The following is a 23,609-nucleotide window of genomic DNA, read 5'->3' on the forward strand; positions in this document are numbered from 1 at the left end:
ATGGATATTAATACAATGTTAAATAATTTCTATGAAGACCATGTGAAAATGACAAGAGTCGAAACAAAACAGAATGTTGATTTTGTTATTCCTCTTGTCAATAAACTTTTGCAGTACGTTCATGAAAGAGACAGACGGTTTAAACAACAACAACTGAATGTTGGTAGTTACTATTGTCATCTAAAAGTAACACGAGCAGACGAATTTGATTATAGTGTAGTCTTAGATATTGGATCATCTCTGGATTGGGGTATTGGGACGCCATCTTATTACAGATATAATGGAAACAACGATGTTGTTCGTTCATCGATTCCACTGCCGTCAGCACCAACAGGAAAATGCGTTACACAGGTCGCAGGACTGACACACAAATGGAATAATGGACGTTTTAACGAAGGACCGGCTTGTTTAACAATTGGTGACCACATTATACCTATAAAAGTTAAAAGAAGATTTAAAGCACTCGTCAGTGAAGCTGTAAATCGACTAAACATACGTCAGTATGTCGATGCAAAACCTGCATCCGAGTCACCTGCCGCTACACTGATTATAAGCCATCCTAACATTGTAGGAGATACAATAAGTGTAGATCTCACACCTCTTATTGAAGCACACCTTTCATTCAAACCAGAATTTGGTTGGCCAAGATCGGGAGCCAAATGGCCATCTTTTACCAAACATGAAGAGATAAAAGCTGAAGGAATTCACCAAGTTGCTAAAGATCCACTGTATTGGTCTTTTTCATTTGTAACATGTGAAAAGAAGTTGCTAGATGGTATTGACTCAAATGGAACTTGCCGTAAAAAAAGTCAACGCATAATGAAGAAACTTCGAGAAGTGTGGTGTCCAAAAGGAACAAAACAAGAACTAAATTCGTACCATCTTAAAAACATTTTATTTTGGGAGTGCGAAAATCATCCATACGATAGTAAATGGACCAATGATCAGCTTTCTGTAAGAGTTGAGTCAATGTGTTACTTAATCATTCAATGTATACAGCGAGGGAACTTGCCTTTATACTTCCATACAGGTGTTAATTTGTTGGAGAATAAAGACGAAAATGTCCTCAGCCAGGTTGCATTGAATATATTGAGGTTTTTGAAAAACCCGGAACAGTATTTAATTCAAAATTTCTAATGAATCCCTTGTATACATTTATATTGACATATATGACTGACTAGTATTGTCTACTGCATCTTATCAACTGCAGAGAAATAAATACTTGGTTAACATCTCAAAAATTATTATTATTTAATGTTTTTCACGGTAAAGAAGAATTTTAACTGCAACAAAAACAGCTTATAAATTTAAATGTCCGGGTATGGACAATGCTCCAGACTTATGTCTGGGTTTGATGCACAAACGATGAGCACTGCATGCTTCAGACAATAAAAATGTCTCTAAGAAGATGTTTCTACCATTCCAAAGTATCAGTCACGATGATACCGTCTATCTACCCACTTTCTTCATACGTGACCTTTGTATTATGATGATGACTTTTAAGTTACATGTTGATCTCTTCCAGATTGTTATTAGCAAAAGCAATCGGGAACATAACAACGATTTTTCTGTTGTAATTATTTTTTCAATTAAACTTTAATTTTGCCTTCGGCTAACTTTTACTTTCACTTTCAGTTTTCCCAAATCTAATGAATATCGTAAACCGGGACGCAGATGTAGGTGAAATAAAATTTTGCAACTGTAATCATGGGCTCTTACAAAGTTTTTCTTCCTCTTTTCTATTATTTACCACTCGAGTAGTTAATTAGATGTCAAAAAATGGTAAAAAAATTGTATTCTAACAATACGTTGGTTCGATACCGATTTAAATTTGACAATGTTGAAATTGGCTCCGAAACCAGTCTGCTTTAAATAAAAGTAGGAAAATAGATAATTGTGAAAACATGTACTTCAGAATCTGTCAGCTTAGGCATTCTTACAAAAACGTACCAATCGAGTGTAGTTGACACTTTAAAATACAGTCACACATTACAAACTGTAAATATGTATATTATTCAAGATATTAACTAAGTCTCTGATTTTGTTATAGAGAGCGAATTTTAGAATTTTTTTGAATTATTATAAAATAATCTTGATTTTACATTATTCACTGTATCTATAAGTATCTAGTAATAAAAAAGTTATACATTTTGAAGATCGAATTTATGTTTATTTATAATAAACCTTATTATGATTCGATATCGCAGTGTAGCATTATCTTTTTTGGTCTTTGCATGCATCCGTTCACTTATTGTTCCTAATTTAGCTGTTTTGTTAAGATATACTCACTTAAAGGTGTGTTCACATCTATTTGCACATGTTCTTTGTGATTTGTACTTCCAAAAATATAAACCTGATTTGACGGTTTCCCTAGCACAGAACTATTATAGGGGTAATATGATGTTTTGCAGTACGTTCATGAAAGAGACAGGCGATTTAAAATGCAACCGCTGAATGTTGGTAGTTTTTATTCTCGTTTAAAAGTGTCCGGAGCAGACGAGTTTGACTATAGCGTTGTGTTAGATACAGGACCACTTCTTGCTTGGACTACTGGAACGCCGGCTTATTATGGATATACTGGAAACCAAGAAGTGGTTTGCAAATCTATTCCACTGCCGTCACGTCCAATAGGAAAATGCCTTATAGAGGTTGTAGGACTGACACAAAGATGGAATAATGAAAATTTAAAAAAAGGACCGGCTTGTTTGACAATAAGTGATCACATAATACCAATTAAAGTAAAGAGGTGGTTTAAATCTCTCGTCAGAGAAACTGTTAACCTACCACACACTCTTCAACATGTAAATGCAAACAGGTTATCCAAGTCACCTGCTGCTACTTTGAGTATCAACCGTCCTGACATCACAGGAGAAATAAGTGTTGATCTTGTCCCTCTTATTGAATCACATGTTCCATTTAACCAAGAGATTGGTTGGCCTAGAGCAGGAGCCAGGTGGCCTCCTCGAACTAAGATTGTCGAGATAAAAAGCGGGGTCAATGTGCTGGAGAATAAGGATAGAGACGTTCTTGACCAGGTTGTACAGAACATTTTCAAGTTTTTGAAAAATCCCGAACATTATCTAATTTAGAATATGTTGTAAATCTTTGAATAAATTGAATTAGCATAATATGATATTTGCATTGTCATCTTTATCGAGCACTACTTCGGAGTAAATATAACAATTATATCTTGATAATGTCTACTAAGTATTTTTTCTTGTGATGTTCTAACTGAACAACATATACTTTGGCGCGAAATCTGTATAATTCACCCGAAACTCTCTTTTGAAAACTTATGTAGATATTTTTGAAGTATTTTGAATATATATGATATATTTGTTATTGAACATGTTAAAAACAAATTCAGTAACACAAGAAAATGCGTATCGATTTACTTTCACTTTCACTTACAGTTTTCATACATCTGATGAAAAGTGAAAGTGCAATGAACAATATGAAAAGATCGTACCATTTATCCATTCACTTACAAATGCACTTTAAAGTTTAATTAACTGAAGGCATTATTGCTAGAACAGAATCAGAAAGAATATGAAACACTTTATTTCAAATAAATGGTGCCACAAAAGGCAACATGAAATTATAACAACACACAAACAAGTAAACAAAAACAAATGAACAATACTGATACAAAGAATATCTTGAATTATCTATGAATGACACATATCGAATACCTAAAACGCTTACCGGTAAATGTTTTTAATAGATTTAATATAAATGTGTAATAAAATCATTAAATTAATTTGTTCTATGTATAAACCTCTTATTGAAGTATATGTTTCATTAACCAACGAAGGAATACATATTGTTGCTAAAGATCCGTTTTATTGGTCATTGTCATCTGTCATGAGTGAAAAGATTTCACGAGATGGCATTGACTCCAATGGAACATGCCGTCAAAAAAGTCAACGGATAATGAAAAAACTACGAGAAAGTTGGTGTCCAAAAGGAACTAACAAGTAATTACCTCGTAACATCTAAAAAAGATTCTCTTCTGGGAATGTGAAAATCGGCCATCTGATACAGAATTGACTAATAGACAGCTTTCTGTAAGAATTGAGTCTGTGTTACTTACTCATACAACATATCTAGCGTAGCAACCTGCCTGTCTATTTTCATACAGGAGTTAATTTGCTGTAGAATAAGGATAGAGACGTTCTTGACCAGGTTGTGCTGAACAGTTTTAGGTTTTAAAAAAATTCTGACCATTACTTACTTAAAAATTTATCGTGAATAAATGATTCTTTTTCAATTGTCATATGTTATTTCAATTGCCTGTTTATCTAGCTCTAGCAAAAAAAACGAGGATCTCAGTGTTAAAGTTAAACTTTCGAAGGATTGAATTTTATTTTGGTTGGTTTTGCCTCAACATGGGCAAACAATGTTAATCTACACCTGATTCACTCAAAATATTCCTCTAATCAAAATGAAATGAAACAGACAGAACTAAAAATACACAAAAAAGTTTTCTGAAATTTGGAATACCTTATTTCCTGATATATGTATAAAGTGTAGATTCAGTAAATTTTGCGATAATTTGGCTTTTGATTCGTTTTGGCTTTCACATACAGTTTTACTTTCATTTCAAGTTTTCTAAAATCTAGACGAAACTTTCAATATTTTCTTTAGTTGCTGTAAACATCTGTTATATATTTTATTCCTTGTCTTTATTCACAGCAGCCGTAAATATTGTTCGCTTATTTTGTTACGGTCTGACTAAAGTTTGTAGAATTATTCGTATTTTTTTTTTATTATTCTTCCTTTTCTTTTTCTTTTTCTTCCGCCACTTTAAAAATGAACTTGTCCGCAGCGTTTCTCAAACACTGCTTGTCAGATTTACTTAGAATTTCATAGAATGTTAGACTAATATATCTAGGTGAGCCATCAATCTTTCGTTTGTGCATTGGGGTCTATTAAGGGGTATTTTAGGGGACAGAAAGAGAGAAGGGGTTTACCAAAGAACCATATGGTTTTTTTTCTAAAATTTTCAAATGAATATAACTTGAAAACTTTAATTGATTAACACACATAGTCCTCAGCAATGATCAAAGGACAATTAAACAAATCACATGAAACAAAAGGGGTATCCCTGGGGGGTAATCCCCCACCCCCTTAAATTTGAAAATCTGCTATTAGCTTGTAAACGATCCAAATCCCCACCCCTTAACCCTATATATTCTTGAATGGGACCAAAGAACAAATTAAATGATAAAAAAGGGAAGTCCATTTGAGTCACCCCACCCTGTTCAATTTGAGAATGTGCTATTATCTTGTAAACGGTCCAGATCCCCACCCATAAACCATATATATTCTTGTAAGGGACAATAAAACAAATCAAATGAAATTAAAAGGAAGTCCCTGGGGGTCACTCCCACCCCATTCAATTTAAGAATGTGCTATTATCTTGTTACCGGTCCAGATCCCCACCCCTAAACCATATATATTCTTGTTGGGGACAATAAAACAAATAAAATGATGATGAAAGAGAAGTCCCTAGGGTGTCACTCCACCCCGTCTTGTTTGAAAACTTGTAAACAGTCCATATCCCCACCCCTAAACCATAATATATATTCTTGTATGGAAAAATAAAACTCAGGAAAGGAAATATAGGGAGAGTAAAAGGGGTTACCCCCACACCGTTCAATTTGAGAATGTGCTATTATCTTATAAACGGTCAAGATCCCACCCCTAAACCATATATATTCTTGTATGGGACAATTAAACAAATCAAATGAATACTGGGACCATAAGAATGGTGAGTTATGGGAGCTTTAATTGGGAGACTTCGTAACAGCATCCTGTTACAATTACTTCTTTTTTTCATCTGATTTTTAGCGAGAAAATTTATTTTCGCTTATTTAACAAAATTGTGTGCGACATGTTGAACATTTCCGCTTTCATATGTTCTCTTTTTATCAAATTTTATACTGTCTGATTGCAACTTATCTGGGACCTTTGGCAAAAAACTCTCATACAGTACAATAGTGTGTGCATATGTAAAGCAAAATTATATCCGGGTGAAATTTGATCCGGAGAAAAATATTTCCCTGGGATATTTTTTCCTTTGTCGTGAAATTCTATCTGGGTAGTTAACTTAATGAATAGTTATTAGAAAAAACTTAACCTTTACAAATACTATGAAATAAAAATAGTGTATATGAATAAAAGCTAAATTGTTAAAAAAAAATTGTAGAATAATGGGAAATAATTTCACAAATTATCATTGAAAACATTTCCTGAAATATTCAAGTAAATATCATTCTTTTAAAAAGAAAAGTATCGTGAAACATAAGAAAGAAAACCAGAAGTAATTTCAAAGATCGTAATTGTGAAATAATATCATGATTAAATAAGGTAAGTGAAATACATGTAAAAGTGAGTTGTTTTCAGGTCTCAGTACAAATATGAATTAAAAAGTAAAGGTAGAATTATAGTTGCATTACTACTGTTAACAGTAATGGAAGAATTTGAGTATGATGATATTTTTAACTATATATAAATTGATTTTTTTTCTGGGGACAAAGATGTAGTTGTTGATTATCAGATAAATAATAGCATAACAATATATATTGGAACAAAAGCAATTTCAACAGCTGGATAGTATTTATCTGTAAAATGTTATCTGTCTTATTAAATCATGTTGTAAGTCATCTTTTTATATAATTGAATTTATTAAAAATAAGATTCAATGAAAATTTTCACCATGAAATAGATTCAGGAGTATATTATATAAATATCTTTAAAATATAAATTGATTTTAAAATATAAATTGCTCATAATTACCTCCCTTTGATTGATAAATTATGCAAATTTGTTCTACCTTTGTGAAACATTTATAATTATGGTCAGGTATATATTGATTGCGAGTAACTTGCATAGTAGTTAATGGGATTCTATTTCACAAGGTTCTTGGAGATATGGTACGGCAGATATATACCGGTACATACTATCCGCATAACACAGATAGATTTTCACTCCTCTGGAAAAATATTACCTGTGAAATACCATGTCTGGAAAAAAATTACTGTCACAAATTATCCCAAGGATAAAATATCACAGAGGAAGAAATAAACCGTTACACATACACGTGTTGTTGAAATATTTAGTCCCGTTCAGATTCAACCGTTTTTATAGGAGTCATATGATTTTGAACATTTGTTTTAGTATTGCAAAAAATACACATTGTTAATGCAAGACAATTGTATATAAAGGTATCATATGTGGTAGTATTTGTCATTATGGTTTGTTGACTTTATTAAAAATATCAAATTTAATCCTGGTATCTATGATAAGTTGAGATAGATATATCACTGTTTTGATTCGAATATATTTTAAGAATTGAAAAAGTCAACTGAAACCATTTCACTGCTATTGTCAGTCGTCTTGTGTTGTTGACTTTATTGTAGTGCTATTTTTAGTCGATTATTTTTCCGAATAATTGAAATAATCCATTTAGACCATCTCACATAAAGATAGCATACGTCAGTGGTGGGTATGTTTACCATGATGTGCTGTTGAGAATATCATATCGTTGAGAAAATTCTCGATCATCAACATGCATATTCAGAAAACCCTGATAATATCGTGATCGACCAATGAAATCCATCTGACGGAGAGCATTTCAGCAGACGTTTTAAGTGAATACACGAAGAAGGTTGGAGTGATGACGACTCTTATAGTCTTTGGAATGCCAAAGTAGATGAAAAGCATTTGATAGCTTCAAAAATAAATTTACCAAAACGAGTAAACAATATTAAACGAGGAGGCAATAAATACGATGCATGAAATACAGTTTACAAAGTCTTTATTCCCATATCTAGAAAAGATATCGCATCGAGATATCTTTGATCATTTATTGTTTTATAATAGATTGAAGATAAGTGATATCAATTTAAAAAAAATAGAATAAATCATTCAAACGTTTAAAGATTATGACATTGAGGAGTGTTCAGTGCATAAGAGAATTGTTTTTTCAATTGTTTATTAGATGCATATTACCCATCTGACATTAATAAAGACATAGGCTAAATGAAATCTAAGAGACGAACGAACTCTTGTAGAATCGACCTAAAATGTCTATTAAAATATAGTATGCTTTGTTATTCTTAAAAAAAGGACTAAGAGAATGTCTTGAATAGAAAATATAATGCTTTTATAGTTAATACAGTTCTATTTAAATGGAATGAATTACATTGATGGTTTAAGAAAGATAACATAAAGGGCGCGTAGCAGTTTTCCTGTCGGTAAAAAGACCAAATTAAAGTACTTAGAACAATCTATTTGTCAAACGTATTAATTTTTTCAAAAGTACTACTGCATGCATGTCAAAGGAGATCACATCATATCTTCATCTTGTTCAATGTGAATCGTCTAAAATAAATATATAAACCAGACTGCTTCAAGGCGTTAGAAATACGCCGGTTGGTTGATTCTACAGTTATTATTTATCAATGAAAATTCTTCTGAAGACGTTTGACCGTCCCTTCTATTTCTGTTCTTTTTCATTATTTCAAAAATGCATTTCACTTTGGACTTTAACATTATCAGCAATATAATAAAGTTAAATTATGTCGAAAAGGGGTAGATATATTACATCAAAACTTAACTTCATACAACATCCATTTAACATAGGTTTAATAATGGCTGAAATTTCGTAACTGTATACTTATCTTTTATTGTACACATCATTGACATATAACCCAGGTATCTTACTTTATTTTCCAACCTTGAAAACTTGCCAATAACTATGACAAACACAAATTATATCGTTCCGTAGATGTCTCTTTTAAAAGAATTTTATTTTTAACTATGTTGATTTTATGAATCCAGATACTGTTCATGTTAATTTTGATCTACGTTATTTGTTTACTTTGAAAATGTGTTTATCATTTAGCGGTGTGATATTTATCATAAATAAAACCTTTAATTTAAGAGTTTATAAGGTCTCTGATGATATTATCAAATGTGTATTCAGCTATTTATAATGATATCAGTTTGTCTAGTAGGAAATGCCATTAATATGTGTGTATCACTGTAAGTTTTGTGTGAAAGTAATGCGTGCATAAGGTCATCAGAGGGAGGAGTTCGAGATGCCAGACTTTCGGTTGGCAGCGTTGATACGTTTGTTTTACAATGGTAACTAGAGTGTGAGAGATTAACTTTATTCATGTAAACTTTCAATTTTGGAAATATTTTAAATTGTATTTTTTTTTAACACATAAACATATTGACCATTGTAAAAATTTAGTATTTTTTGTTTTGTGGGCTGGATGTTATATATCAATATGTAAGATCAGATTATGTTTGTCAGTATTTTGTATTTATGTTTGTGACGTCATCTTTGTCTGATTAAAATGTAGAAATGGAAGCTGATGTGTTTTTGTGTGTCCGTATGTAATCGCCGCCATCCATGCAACCAGAGCTATTCGCCTATTCTGTAATATTAATTGTAAATTTTGAATGGAAAAAATTAAAGAGCATATCTGCCTATAGGAAAATTGTTAGAATAGCAAAAGTTGATATATTTGTATGACAGTATCACAATTTTATTTACAAACAAAACATAATACCATTTTAACCTAAAAAAATAACCTTTTTTTAAAGTGACTAAAACAATAAAGTATTAACGAAGGCAAAAGTAGTATACCGCTGTTCGAAAGTCATAAATCGATTGCGAGAAAACAAATAGTTACAAACTAAAACCTAGGGAAACACATCACCTATTTGAGGAAAACACCGAAGGAAAACAACGAAACAACAGAAACATTTAAGTGCAACAAAAAACTAAACGACAATGCAACACACACAGAAACGAACTATAAGACAATAACTGCCATTTTCTTGAAAATATGTAAAAATATATAAAAATGTCTTGCGTCAGTACATTCAAAACTAATGCCTATGCAAAAACAAATTAACTCAAATTTCCGCTTAGCAACGAATTTAGATTTATTTACACCTTAAATAAATATCAGTATTTAAAAAAATAATTCCAAATGAGACAACTGTCTGCCGGTGTTTAAATGAAGTAGATATAATTTATTATAGGGCACCATCAATCTTTCAACGATGAGGAAATCCCATACTGTGTTGTAAGCTATAAAAAACTAGACAAGGACAAATGTTGAACAATGTAAAGGCAGAAAATATTAACCATTAGTGAGCAAACTTTATCAATCCTTAATTAACATGATATACAAGATACATCGACGAGGTCGTTATGGTTTACTTCAATGAGGAAGTTTTCGCACAGTAATTAAACCTTAATTTACTAGTATTTAATAGTATGATACATCATATGAGCCTAAGTTACATCAGACTTATTTTTTAAAATTTAAAAATCCCTTCATCTATGAATTTGATACCAAGCTATTCAAGAATGCAGAGGAAAAGCATTAATTTCACATTATTGCTATCAAGATTTACATGTAAACATGAATAACATCATGTTGAATAAATTTTATAAAGACGATGTGAAAATTACAAAACTAGAAATTAAGCACAATGCTGATTTTGTGATTCCTCTTGTCAATAGCATTTTGCAGAACGTTCATGAATTAGACGAGCGGTCTAAATCACAACCATTACATGTTGGTAGTTACTACTCTCGTCTTAAAGTGTCTCGAGCAGACGAGTTTGACTATAGCGTAGTGTTGGATGTAGGATCATCTCTCTCTTGGATTCCCACAACGCCGGTTCATTATGGATATCATAGAAACAAAGAAGTGGATTGTACATCGATTCCACTGTCAACACCACCAGTAGGAAAATGCTTAACACAGATTCCAGAACAGATACAAAGCTGGAATAATAAAGGTTTAAATAACGGACCGGCATGTTTGTCAATTGATTATTATACCTATAAAAGTTAAAAGATGGTTTAAGCAACTCGTCATTAAAGCTATAGATCAACTCGGAATATGGGACATCGTCAAAGTGCAAGGATTACCCGAGTCTCCTGCAACTACTTTGACGATTTGCCATTCCAAAATTGCTGGAGGAACAATTAGCGTAGATCTCACACCCATAATCGAAGGAAAGCTATCATTCAAACCAAGGTTTGGTTGGCCTAGGGCGGGGGCAAAATGGCCATCCGATACCAAGATTCAGGAGATAAAAGATGAAGGAATACATATTGTTGCCAAAGATCCATATTATTGGTCTTTATCATTCGTCGCATGTGAAAAGAAATTGATAGCTGGCATTGATTCAGATGGATCTTGTCGTAAAAAGAGTCAATGCATTATGAAAAAACTTCGAGAAATGTGGTGTCCGAAAGAAACAAAACAGGAACTTACTTCGTACCATCTTAAAAATATTCTTTTCTGGGAATGTGAAAATCATCCAGATAATAAAGAATGGAATAAAGATCAGCTTGCTGTAAGAATTGAGTCCATGTGTAATCTACTCATACAACAAATACGATGTGGCAACCTACCTCTATACTTCCATACAGGGGTCAATTTGTTTGAGAATAAGGACAAAGACGTTCTTGGCCAGGTTGCGCACAATATTTTAAGGTTTGTGAGGGCGCCACATCATTACTTATATAAATACATGTAGTGAATTTTTTATATAATGTAGATTGGTACCTCATATTTACATTATCTTATACCAAAATACTGATTCTGAGAGAATGTTAGAAATGCTCTTTTTTGTATATTTATAACAGAAACGTAACATTAACTTGAATAAATTATATATAAGCGTATTCGGATTCTAGTGTTCATGATCACTCGGTTCTTAAGTGCACTTTTTGACTATTGTCATAACGAAATGATGAGTATCATACACTTTGTTAAAAGCAAGTGTTGAAAATAAAATCATAACGGTACTGAAATTTAAAAGGGAAAGTCCCTAATCAAACACAATATAAAAAGCCCAAACATATGAAAAGAATGGGTAACACTTGTAACAGGCATTTTCATATTTAGAAAACGGTGGTTTACACCTAATTTTATAGCTAGCTAACCCTATCACTTGTATGACGGTCGCATCAAATTCCATTATACTGACAACAATGTTTGAACAAAACAAACAGATATAATAGGTAAAAATGTCAAAGTTACAGCAGTCAACAGCGTGTTATAATCTTAATCACTATAAAAAAAAATTTTTATTATGTAACAAAAAAAGCAACAAAAAAAAAAGCACATTTGCAAAAATTAAAGACCAGAATACAAAAAGTTTTGAAACAGCACAATGATACAATAACGGGTTAAAGTACAGAGCCACGTCATATGTATCCAAAAACACAAAAAAGCAAATAGACAAAGAACATTAACAAAAATGAAAGACGAGATCTCAATATCCATTCTCAATTTTAAAAATAAAACAATCATCATAGAACAATAACACAATGACGGGATGTATAAGTGCACAGACACGTCAACTGTTTCAAACATATTAATCAGTCAAAGTTTAATGTCTCTTCAGTGATGTTATGGATCGAATAGAATTTGGAATATAATTAACCTGACTTAAAGATAGACTCTTGAAACCTTCGGTGGCCGGGTGTTACCCTTCAACGTCAGTTTCAATCTAGCGTCGTACTACAGTACATGATATATAAGGCATGAAGATGTTATTTTACAAATCAGCTAAATTATCTATAGTAAAGGATCCTACAAATTAATGTAAGAAACAGTTACAGAAATAATATATTTATAAGTACGTCTGAACCAGTGACAACTCTACAACAGATTTATCCATCGGATCACCAGCAGTGATGGTTATACACGGCTGTGTACATTCAGTATATATAATTCATCTTAACATCAACCCAACAATGTTAGATCTGTAAATAAATCCATATTATTGGTCTTTATCATTCGTCGCATGTGAAAAGAAATTGATAGCTGGCATCGATTCAGATGGATCTTGTCGTAAAAAGAGTCAACGTATTATGAAAAAACTTCCCTCGCCGGGATTCGAACCCATGCTACTGAGATATCGTGACACCAAATCACCTGCACTGTAACCGGCGCGCTAGACCACACGACCACCTGGGCTTCAAATTGAAGCTTTCGGTGGCCGGGTGTTACCTTTCCGCGTCAGTTAAATCTAGCGTCGTACTACTGTATATGATAAATAAGGCATGAAGATGTTATTTTTACAGATCAGCTAAATTATCTATAGTAAAGAATCCTACAAATTAATGTAAGATACAGTCACAGAAATAATATATTTATAAGTAAGTCTGAACCAGTGACAACTCTACAACATATTTATCCATCGGATCACCAGCAGATCAGCTGCAAACAAACTGTTATGTGCGAGAATTCATAGGAAAATGTTCAAGGCTAATAATGTCTTTACTAAAAAAGAAAAAAGTGCTATAAGACTTTTATTTAAGAATAATAATTTTCACAGACTGGGTTTTGCTTGTGTACACCAAAGAGATAATCTTGTACTTACTCTGTCTAAAAAAAAAGGAACAAGATTACGTGGGAAAATGCTATCATAGGTCTTTCGCAAAGATTAAAAACGAATTGATTACTAGTACATCAAATCTTCTTAAGGTAGCACAATACAAAGATTTTTCATCCCCAATCAGACATCTTTAAACTGATGTAATTCCACTCATACTTCTATAAATTTTATAAATGAGAAACCAAAAGAAAGAAAAAAGATTAATCTTTCAAATTGTGATAGTTTCATTATGACATAATTATAACATAATCAATTGTTATGTAACTAGTTGGTATATTGTGATGTCCATACTTGAATTAATTTAGCTTCTTTGTTATTCATAGCATCCCAAAATATTTTATTGATTCTTGCACAACACAGTTTGACCTCCAAAACTGTGTCTCAGATTTTTCCTATTGTATTTCATTCTCTCATAAATCTTCAATGAAGTTTGCAACATCAATTCATAAGAGATCACTAAATTCAATTGGGTATCAAATTTGTTCTATTGATGTTTTTGGAAATCTGAGACACAGTTTTGGAGGTCAAGCTGTGTTTTACAAGAATCTATAAAAAATTTTGGAATGCCATGAAGAACAAAGACGCTAAATTCATTCAAGTGTAGACATCACAATATAGCAACTAATTACATAACAATTGATTATGTAATAATTATGTCATAATGAAATTATAACAATTTGAAAGATTAATCTTTCTTCTTTCTTTTGTTACCTCATTTATAAAATATAAAGAAGGATAAAATGAATTACATCAGTTTAAAGTTGTCTGATTGGGAGTGACAAAATCTTTGTATTGTGCTACCTTAATGTGAACCTCGAAAACAAAACCTATGTCATTTGAAAGGTATCTGCCTATAAATCTGATATTCGGATATTTAAGGGAGCTCGCAGGTAAAAATCTTTTTTTTTTTTAATATAGGATTTCGCTATTTTTTCTATAAAATAAACTTTATCCTATACTAAATAGAAGAAAATTCTTAATATTGGGTCACCGTTCATTTAAACTCACAATCTGCCTTCGAAAGAAGCTTGCATTTTTGTTATGGTACTTTTTTCTATTGAACTAATAGGAGAAGAAATGTAATATCGAAATAAAAAAATTATGAGTAAAAAAAGTAAATTCATATGCAAAAAATGTCATTGTTTTCACTAAAGGGAGATAATTTGGAGCTTTTTCAATGATATAAACATTTTAAAAGTCATATGGGGCCAAAATGAATCAGTTCTTTAGTTGATTTTAATACCATAAGTAAAAACTAATAGTGTAATAAAAAAACATTTGTATAGATAAATAAAAATCCCGTTTTTTTTCACATCGAGCCTGCTTTATGTATCAGTTAATAAGCTGTCACCCGCACCTAAGACATCATTGTGGTGATTACCATCTAAATTTTGGCATATGGGAAACATGGTGTTCGATATATACTATTCTATCCTAAAAATCGGATTGCAGATTATTTACTGCAAGTCAAATAAAGCTTTTATGTAGTGGAAAATGGTAATATCCTAGATATACTTAATGGAAATGTAATGAGATAAATAACGATGTAAATGTTCTCTTCGACAACATCTATGAGCGTTTCGCCAATAGGGTCTATCGACAGCTTGTAAACATTCCTAGCTGCACCTATTGCACCCCTTTAATGACAGATTTGTTCTTATATTTTTATGAAAGAAATTTATGGCTAAACTTAGTGAATCGTTCAATTAAGGAAATGTTTCAGCCCGCCATATTCATTAAGTACATGTCAAACGTCAGGATTCTGTAATTCAGTGGTTGCCGATGGTTCATGTCTGTTATATTTCTATCGCAATATTTTGAAAGAGGGGCGAAAGATACCAGAGGGACAGTCAAACTCAAAGATCGAAATTAAACTGACAACGACATGGCTAAAAATGAAAAAAACAAAGATACAAATAAAAGTAAACATGACACAATTTAGAAAACTAAAGACTAAGCAACACGTACCCCACCAGAAACTGGGGGCGATCTTAATAGTCCCAGAAGGGGAAAGCAGAACCTGCTCCACATGTGGCACCCGTCGTGTTGCTCATGTTATTACAAATCCGATAGATAGTCTAATTTGGTAGATCACATTCATGAAATGGTAAGGGGACTGTAGTTACGACGTAAGGAACAAATCCGATATCATATTGGAAACGGTTATTCCATAACGGCCAATCAACTTGTGATGGCGTCCGTGAAATTTACGAAGCGATGTTTTCAACTTCACCATTTGGAACTCTTGATTCCTATGAATAAGGCCGGTAGTTTTTCGACGGTCATAAAAGTGAGAGGTTTAGCTAGCTATAAAACCAGGTTCAATTCATAATTATCTGCATAAAAAACGCCTGTACCAAGTCAGGAATATGATAGTTGTTATACATTTGATTGATGTGTTTAAGCTTTTAATTTTGCCATTTGGTTAGGGACTTTCCATTTTGAAATTTTATCGGAGTTCAGTATTTTTATGATTTGACTTTTGAATATTTTCACAATTTTCCAGTCGGTGCCTTGAATAGCTCTATTATTTAAACACTTGTGGATACTAGTTTCATTTGCAATTATACTATATTCGTGCGTGTATGTTCGTTGTTATTCTGCGGGTTTTATGTTACTAATGTTCTATTGCAGTATTTATTGATGCGTGTCTGTGTGATTGGTGTTTTTGTATTTGTTCGTACTGTACGACTGTCACGCGGTGTTGACATTTTAGCGACATAATTTTTAACATTGCCATAAAAGCGGGAGGTATGACTAGCCATAAAAATAGGCATAAACAACTATTTAATCTAAAAATGCACTGTACTAAGTCAGGAATTTGGCAGTTGTTATTAAATAGTTCGTTTCTATATATGCTGTCGTTTGTGTTTGTTGCACTTCACTGTTTCTGTAACCCGCTGTTTTCCTCGTATAGTTTATGTGTTTACCCAGGTTTTAGTTTTTAACTCAATCGAGTTATTACTTTTGAAAAGCGTTACTATGCTGTTGCCTTTATTTACTACACCTTCTAATTTTATAGTGCTTGGATCGTCACAACGCAGTCTGCATGGAAAAATCAACTTACGGGTGATAGGTCATCAACAAAGAGAGGTGGCATAAATAGAAAGGCGTGCATCTTAAGCCGTTTTTAACCGTATTTTCGAAAGATAATCGAATAGTGATTTTGGGATGTACAGTCGGCTGCATAACAGTGCCAGTTCATTAACATGAAAACGCATTGACGAAATCTTTTCAAATTTAGGTATGTTCTCTTGTTTCCAGTAGCTAAAGGACGTTCAAGTTTGATTTTTACAATTTTAGCTGCTCTCTTTGTTGAGTTGCATACCTTTCAGTTGCAAATTTGATTTTTATGCCCCCATTGTGGCGAAGAGGCATTAAGTTTTACTCTTGTCCGGCTGTACGTACGTACGTCCCAAAATTGGTTTCGGTTCTATAACTTTATTTTGCCTTAACCAAATATTATGACACTTAGACACATTGCTTATTGTCACAAAACACAGGTCAAATTTGAATTTTGGTGGCGTCGGCATACCTGTTTGAGAGTTATGTCCCTATAGTGGTCTTTACCAATTGAAAAATTGCTGGATTTTTCGTTTCCGTTCTATAACTTGAGTTTGCTTCAACCAAATATTTTAAAACTCATACATAATGCTTATTACCTCATATTACAGATCAAGTTTTCAATTGGGTGGTGTCACTTTTACCGTTCTTGAGGTATATCTATTTATATACATACAAATTGTTGTATTATTTTAATATCTTGGCCTTAAACATCACCGAAGAGACATTAATTGTCGAAATGAGGATGTTTTGATACTGTCGATTGACAATCGATAATGTAACATGTGTAAAAAACAGTACTAAAATTATTGTCTTTAACCTGTGAAATGAATTTGAATAATGATCAAGCAATGGGTTCAAATGGAACAAATAAACTATGGACCCACCGACATGTTTAACCCCACCACATTATTTATGTATGTGCCTGTCCCAAGTCAGGAGCCTGTAAATTCAGTGTTTGTCGTTTGTTTATGTGTTACATATTTGTTTTTCGTTCATTTTTTTTTACATAAATAAGGCCGTTAGTTTTCTGGTTTGAATTGTTTTATATTGTCTTTTCGGGGACTTTTATAGCTGACTATGCGGTATGGGCTTTGCTCATTGTTGAAGGCCGTACGGTGACCTATAGTTGTTAATGTCTGTGTCATTTTGGTCTTTTGTGGATAGTTGTCTCATTGGCAATCATACCACATCTTCTTTTTTATAGGGACTCTGTCTAGGTGTTATACCACCAAATCATGGTACGTTACATACGGTTGTATATGAAAATAGGTCGAAAAAAATATTGCCTTGAATTTGACAGTTGTAGGTAATTAATCCTACATTTTATTGCTGTAAAAGATTTCTGTGTCATAAACATATGTCTTGGGTATTTCAAAGCACCATTATTTTTTTATTTGGGATTTCTATAGAATATTTTGTAATCTTGAGGTTACATGGTGACTAAACCTTGTACACAGATAAAATAAGGGGAGAAATTTGATTGGTTTACTTCCAGTGATGGTTATTTTCTGATATGCAATGAAATGTATGTGAATTTTTTGCTACAGTACTGGACAGGATAAAACTTTACTCATGTATTTCTTTATTTGAAACAAAGATTTTTTTTTTCAAGTGCAAATTTAACAAAGACTAATAGGGAAAAAACAAAGGTGGTATAACACCTAATAGGACTTTAGGGGATTAGTGAAGAGTTGTTATAGGAAAATTTTGAAACAAAGACAAGCTTTGAATATAACAAAATTTAACCATATATGTGACAAGCCATGATATTTTTAAGCAGGGTCAAAATGAGTTTCTGTATTTTATGAAGTTTACATAGATTAAAATCACTGGTATGTTATTGCTAGATTCTTTAAAATAACAGAACTATGGTCATTTTTTTTATTTTCGATTTTATTAAAACTATAAATTTTTTTCTTCAATTTTCACATTTCCATCTATAATAGTTGCTTAGTCATATTGTGCTGTTTTAGGGTGAGGGGTTAAGTCTTGTTTTTTTATGAATTAAAATGTCTGCTTAAATAATTAGATAGTGGAAGTTTGTATTTTCTATATTACAAAAATAGCAAAATGTAATCAAAATTATACTGAATTTACAATTTTTCTTTCTTTCGTGAGGATAACAACATCAATTCTTAGAAACGGCATATAAAGATATATAATTAACATCAACGAGCTGTGTATCATTTCATATGTTTCCTAATGTTCATCTACTTTCTTATCGAAAATACATTTTGTACTTGTAACCTGACAAAGCGATTAAATAAAAGATCTTATGCAGAGTAAGATGAAAACCCAAACAGATCCAAACAGCATGATCAGTAGTATTAATTAGGGTATTTTGGTAAAAGGGATGTAAGACAACTTCCACCAACATACACATTTGTTTACGCAATTTTTAGACTGTCATAGATAAAAAAATATATATATATATAAAAGGAATCAAACAAGGAATAAACATTGGATTAGACAATATTGGGATCTTTATGGGCAGGTATATTTTGCTCGATTTACATGTGCCGGTATATGTTCATATTTTCCCTTACAAAGAGAAACAATGGGATTTACTCCAAAAATTAAGTGTCCGTGCTGCAATCTTATTCGGAAAAAGTAATAATGTTTCGTGGTACTGTATCAATCAATCAATTGAATTGCAAAAAAATGATCTTATCTTAACCCTAATAAAAGTACATCAGCGGCCAAAGTAGTTGTCAGTTCAATGATCATATGGGTGTAATGAACAAAAAAAGTTTTAATAATTACATGGTATTAAGGTAGATAGGGTGTCTTCCTCCATCTTGGATTTTGAAATACTAGAAAACAAGGTCTAGATCTTTGATGAAATGTGCAAATTTTTATAGTAGTAGGTAATTCATGTGTAAGAATTTTCATTATAATATAGAAAATGCCATGTTTGATCATATTTATGATTGTATTTTACAAAAATAAGAATTCTTTTGTTTAATTCATTTTTTTCCAACTTTGTCAAATAAGGGGAGGCAACTCAAATGCAAGGGCAGATAATCCAGATAGTGTTACTTTTACAATAGACTGTGTTAGGAATTTACCAATTTTTACATGTAGCAAGAAAACGAGTCCGGTGACCCCATTGTTTCTTTTTCTTATCTGAAAGCATAATATTGAAGCTATCTTCTCATATTTTATCTCAAAATTCTATGGTGTGGTTTGCGTTTTATGGCGGAAAAATGGGTTTCCATGCATAATCTATACAAAATCTTGACAATTTTGAACAACCTGTAGTGTGAAAATAATTCCGGTGACCCATTCTTTTTATTAATGTTTTTAAACAAGCAGGATATGAACTACATTTTGGCAAATTATTAAAAGATTCTATGGATTATAATTTAAACACCCCATCTACCTTAAATCAATGTGGTTTTTCTGTATGGCAAAGTATTGTAAATATGATAAGAAAGTAGTATGATTGTCAATGAGACAACTTTACAGGCCTCAGAACACAATTATTCTTTCCCTTTTTTTTTTTTTTATTAAAGTCAAGTTAAATTAAAAAATTTGCACCGCTACGTACATGAAATAAATTCAACTGCTTATAGACCATTATTATTCTAATACAATATGCTTGTCCCAGAACAACCCATCAGTGCTTTTTCTTTTGAGAGCCCCATTAAAATGCCAATGGTAGGATTTGGTTCTTGAATAAATGACAAAGGCTAATTTCTACCCTACTTTCATTTTGGCCAAATCACTTCTTTCACTTTCAACATTAACTTTTTTCCATATGTTTTACTTATTTCAATATATATGTAACTGAAAGGACACTTAAATAGTAAACATTTCAAAGATAACAGCAGACAGATTACCTAGGAAGAAATACCCCATATAATAATTAGGAAATATTTTCCTAGACCACGAACAAAGGGAATTAATTGTTATCTTAGGCCTACACAAGAGATCAAATGACACATAAATTAACAATTATAGATTACCTTATACGGCTTTCGAAAATGATCAAAACTCATTTCACTAAGTCATCTATAAAAGGCCCCGAAATGATATCAAGTAATCAGATAAATGAGGCTATGAGTTTTTCATGTAATGTTAATGGAATAGGTAAGCGAAAAAAAGCTGTCAATGCCTGTATTAAAGGTTGCACTTTGACCTAGAATGGTTTACTTGTACAAATTGTGACTTGGATTGAAAGCTGTTTCAATGACACTTATGCCACATCTTATTATATATATAAAATCAAATTACAGCAAATATCATCCTGGAACTAGTAATTGTCCATATGCATGTTGTATGTATATAATCTAAACAACATTGGGGTCATATTGACCCGACTTATTTCTATATAAAAAATATATATGAAGAACACCTATTTCTATTTTTAATTTTATATTTTGCTCTACACATTATTATGATAACATATCATGAAAAACGAAGATAAAAAGCTTAAATTTCACAATTGTCATTATTGTTTACATGTCGAAATGGATATAAATACAATGTTTAATAATTTTTATGTCAAAATGTCAAGAAACGAAACAAGCCAGAACGTTCATTTTGTGACGCCTCTTGTGCAAGACATTTTGCAGTACGTTCATGAATGGGACAAACGGTTTCAAATACAGACACTAAATGTTGGGAGTTATTATTTAAAGTGTCTCGAGCAGACGAATTTGATTATAGTGTAGTCTTAGAAGTTGGATCATCTCTAGATTGATGTATTGGAACACCATCTTATTAAGGATATAATGGTAGCAACGAAGTTGTTCGTTCATTGATTCCACTTCCGACAGCACCAACAGGACAATGCGTTACAGAGGTTCTAGGACTGACAAAAAAGATGGAATAATGAAGGTTTAAATGAAGGACCGGCTTGTTTGACACTTGATAATCACATTATACCTATACGAGTGAAAAGAAGGTTCAAATCACTCGTCAGTGAAGCTATTAACCGACCAGACACTCGTCAGTATGTTGACGCAAGACGATCATCCGAGTCACCTGCTACTACACTTATAACTTGCCATCCTAACATTGTCGGAGATCAAGTTAGTGTAAATCTTGCACCTCTTATAAAATCACATGCTTCTTTCAAATCAGAGTTTGAATGGCCTCGCCATGGGGGCCAGATGACCATCCCGTACAAAGATTGAAGAGATAAAAGCTGAAGGAATACATTTAGTTGCTAAACATCCATGTTACTGGTCTTTGTCATTTGTCATGTGCGAAAAGATATTGATAAATTGCATTGACTCGAATGGAACTTGCCGTAAAAAAAGTCAACGAATAATGAAGAAACTTAGAGAAATGTGGTGTCCAAAAGGAACAAAACAAGAATTAACTTCATATCATCTTAAAAATATTCTTTTCTGGGAATGTGAAAGTCATCCATTTGATTCAGAATGGGATAATGACAAGCTTTCTGAAAGAATTTCTTCAATGTGTTACCGGATCATAGAACACATACGATGTGGCAACCTGCCTCTCTATTTTCATGAATGAGTCAATTTGTTGAAACATAGGGGCAAACACGATCTTCCCAAGGTTGAACAAAACATTTTGAGGTTTTGAATACTCCCGAACATTATCTAATTTAGAAAATGATGTAAATTTTTAATATAATTTATATTGACAGATTTAAAAAAATGCTACACTAGGTTATTCTGTTTTATTCTCATTTTCAAATAACCAATTTTTGTAAAATAAATGTATAAACATAAATTCAATCGATTTCTTAATTGTCTGAAAATACATAATTAAAATTATCATGATATGATATTTGTATGTCTGTTTTATCGAGCACTGCTTCGAGGTAAATATTTAAATTAAATCTTGATAATGTCTTGTTATGTATATGAAAAGTAAAAACATTAAACCATCATGGCACGACTTCTGTATAAATTACCTGACATCATATCTGTCAGATTCTCGTCAGAAACAAAATGTACAACAATGGTCCACACAATACTTTGATTATACAAGTACATGGTTTATTCGTTGTTAAACATGTCAAAGACATTTCGGTCATACCAAAAAAAGCCAAAAAACTATTGAATATCTTTCACTTTCACTTACAGTATTCATAAATCTGATGAAAAGTTACATTGTGAATCGCTTGTACAATGGAATCCAATCAGAAAAGTTTGGGTTGTTAATGGAAAGAACATCATCAATATATCTGAAAGTGAAATTAAATTACCTGGCTTGTTTGATCTTCTTGTTTTTGACAAGTGCACACAGTTCGTTCCAATAGGAATGTGTACAATTTGTTGAAAAAGTCTACCTTTAATTTCCACAAATATGTTGTCAATAGGAAACTCCAGCATACTGATCCCTTTTTGATCTATGTAGCATGTTTTACCTTTGTGTTCACTATTAACAAAATATGCCGTATTGTATCCCAAAGTAATAAATTTATAGCGTATGCTACCGTTTTATGTTGAAAAGCATTGTGGATTATTTTTATACGATTTTTAATTTCACATGGTGGTATGCAGGGTTGAAAAATCAAAAGTTTTGATAAAACCAGTTTCAGAAAAAGATCGAGATTAAAAATTATCTAGAAATTCTTAAGACTTTTTTTAGAATCAACATATGGTTAATACCACTACTCGAGTAAACAGTTTCACAGTTTTTCTGAAGACCCTCTTTCATTGCGGATAGACATTTGATCAATCAAATGGGCAGTTCTTCAGAATAATGAGTCTTTAATTAACAGTGACAACATAGATCTGTCATCAGCAACGTTTTTTCTCAAATAACTAAGACAAGATAGGGAAAAATAAAGAAGACAAGGATGCTAATTCCATTTTTCTACAAGCATCGTTGTTTTGCTCATAAAACAATTTTGAAATCCAAAATAAATCTTTCTTGAACTTTGTTTGCAATTCTAATAAGAACTCGAAGAATAACTTTAACTTTGACTCAAATTATAACTCGATCTCTCTAGCTCAAAATTGAACTCGAACTTGATTGCAATGGCTAACTGCATTCATGGAGATTCACGAACACTTATAGTTATGGATAAATTGTATCATGCAAAATGATTGTACATTTGCTTATATAGCTGTCACATGTAACAAACGTGTGGAGAATACTGTATATGC

General features: G+C 32.1%; 1 protein-coding gene across 1 annotated transcript; it reads left to right on the forward strand.

The window, feature by feature from the left end:
* LOC139526658 (cyclic GMP-AMP synthase-like receptor 1) lies at nucleotides 1-1,137 on the forward strand. The gene has a single exon (XM_071321820.1). It carries the CDS (start codon nucleotides 1-3, stop codon nucleotides 1,135-1,137), a length of 1,137 nt encoding a protein of 378 aa, XP_071177921.1.
* The last annotated feature ends 22,472 nt before the right edge of the window (nucleotides 1,138-23,609 follow it).

The sequence above is a fragment of the Mytilus edulis genome, chromosome 6, assembly GCF_963676685.1.
Source record: "Mytilus edulis chromosome 6, xbMytEdul2.2, whole genome shotgun sequence".
Taxonomy (NCBI): domain Eukaryota; kingdom Metazoa; phylum Mollusca; class Bivalvia; order Mytilida; family Mytilidae; genus Mytilus; species Mytilus edulis.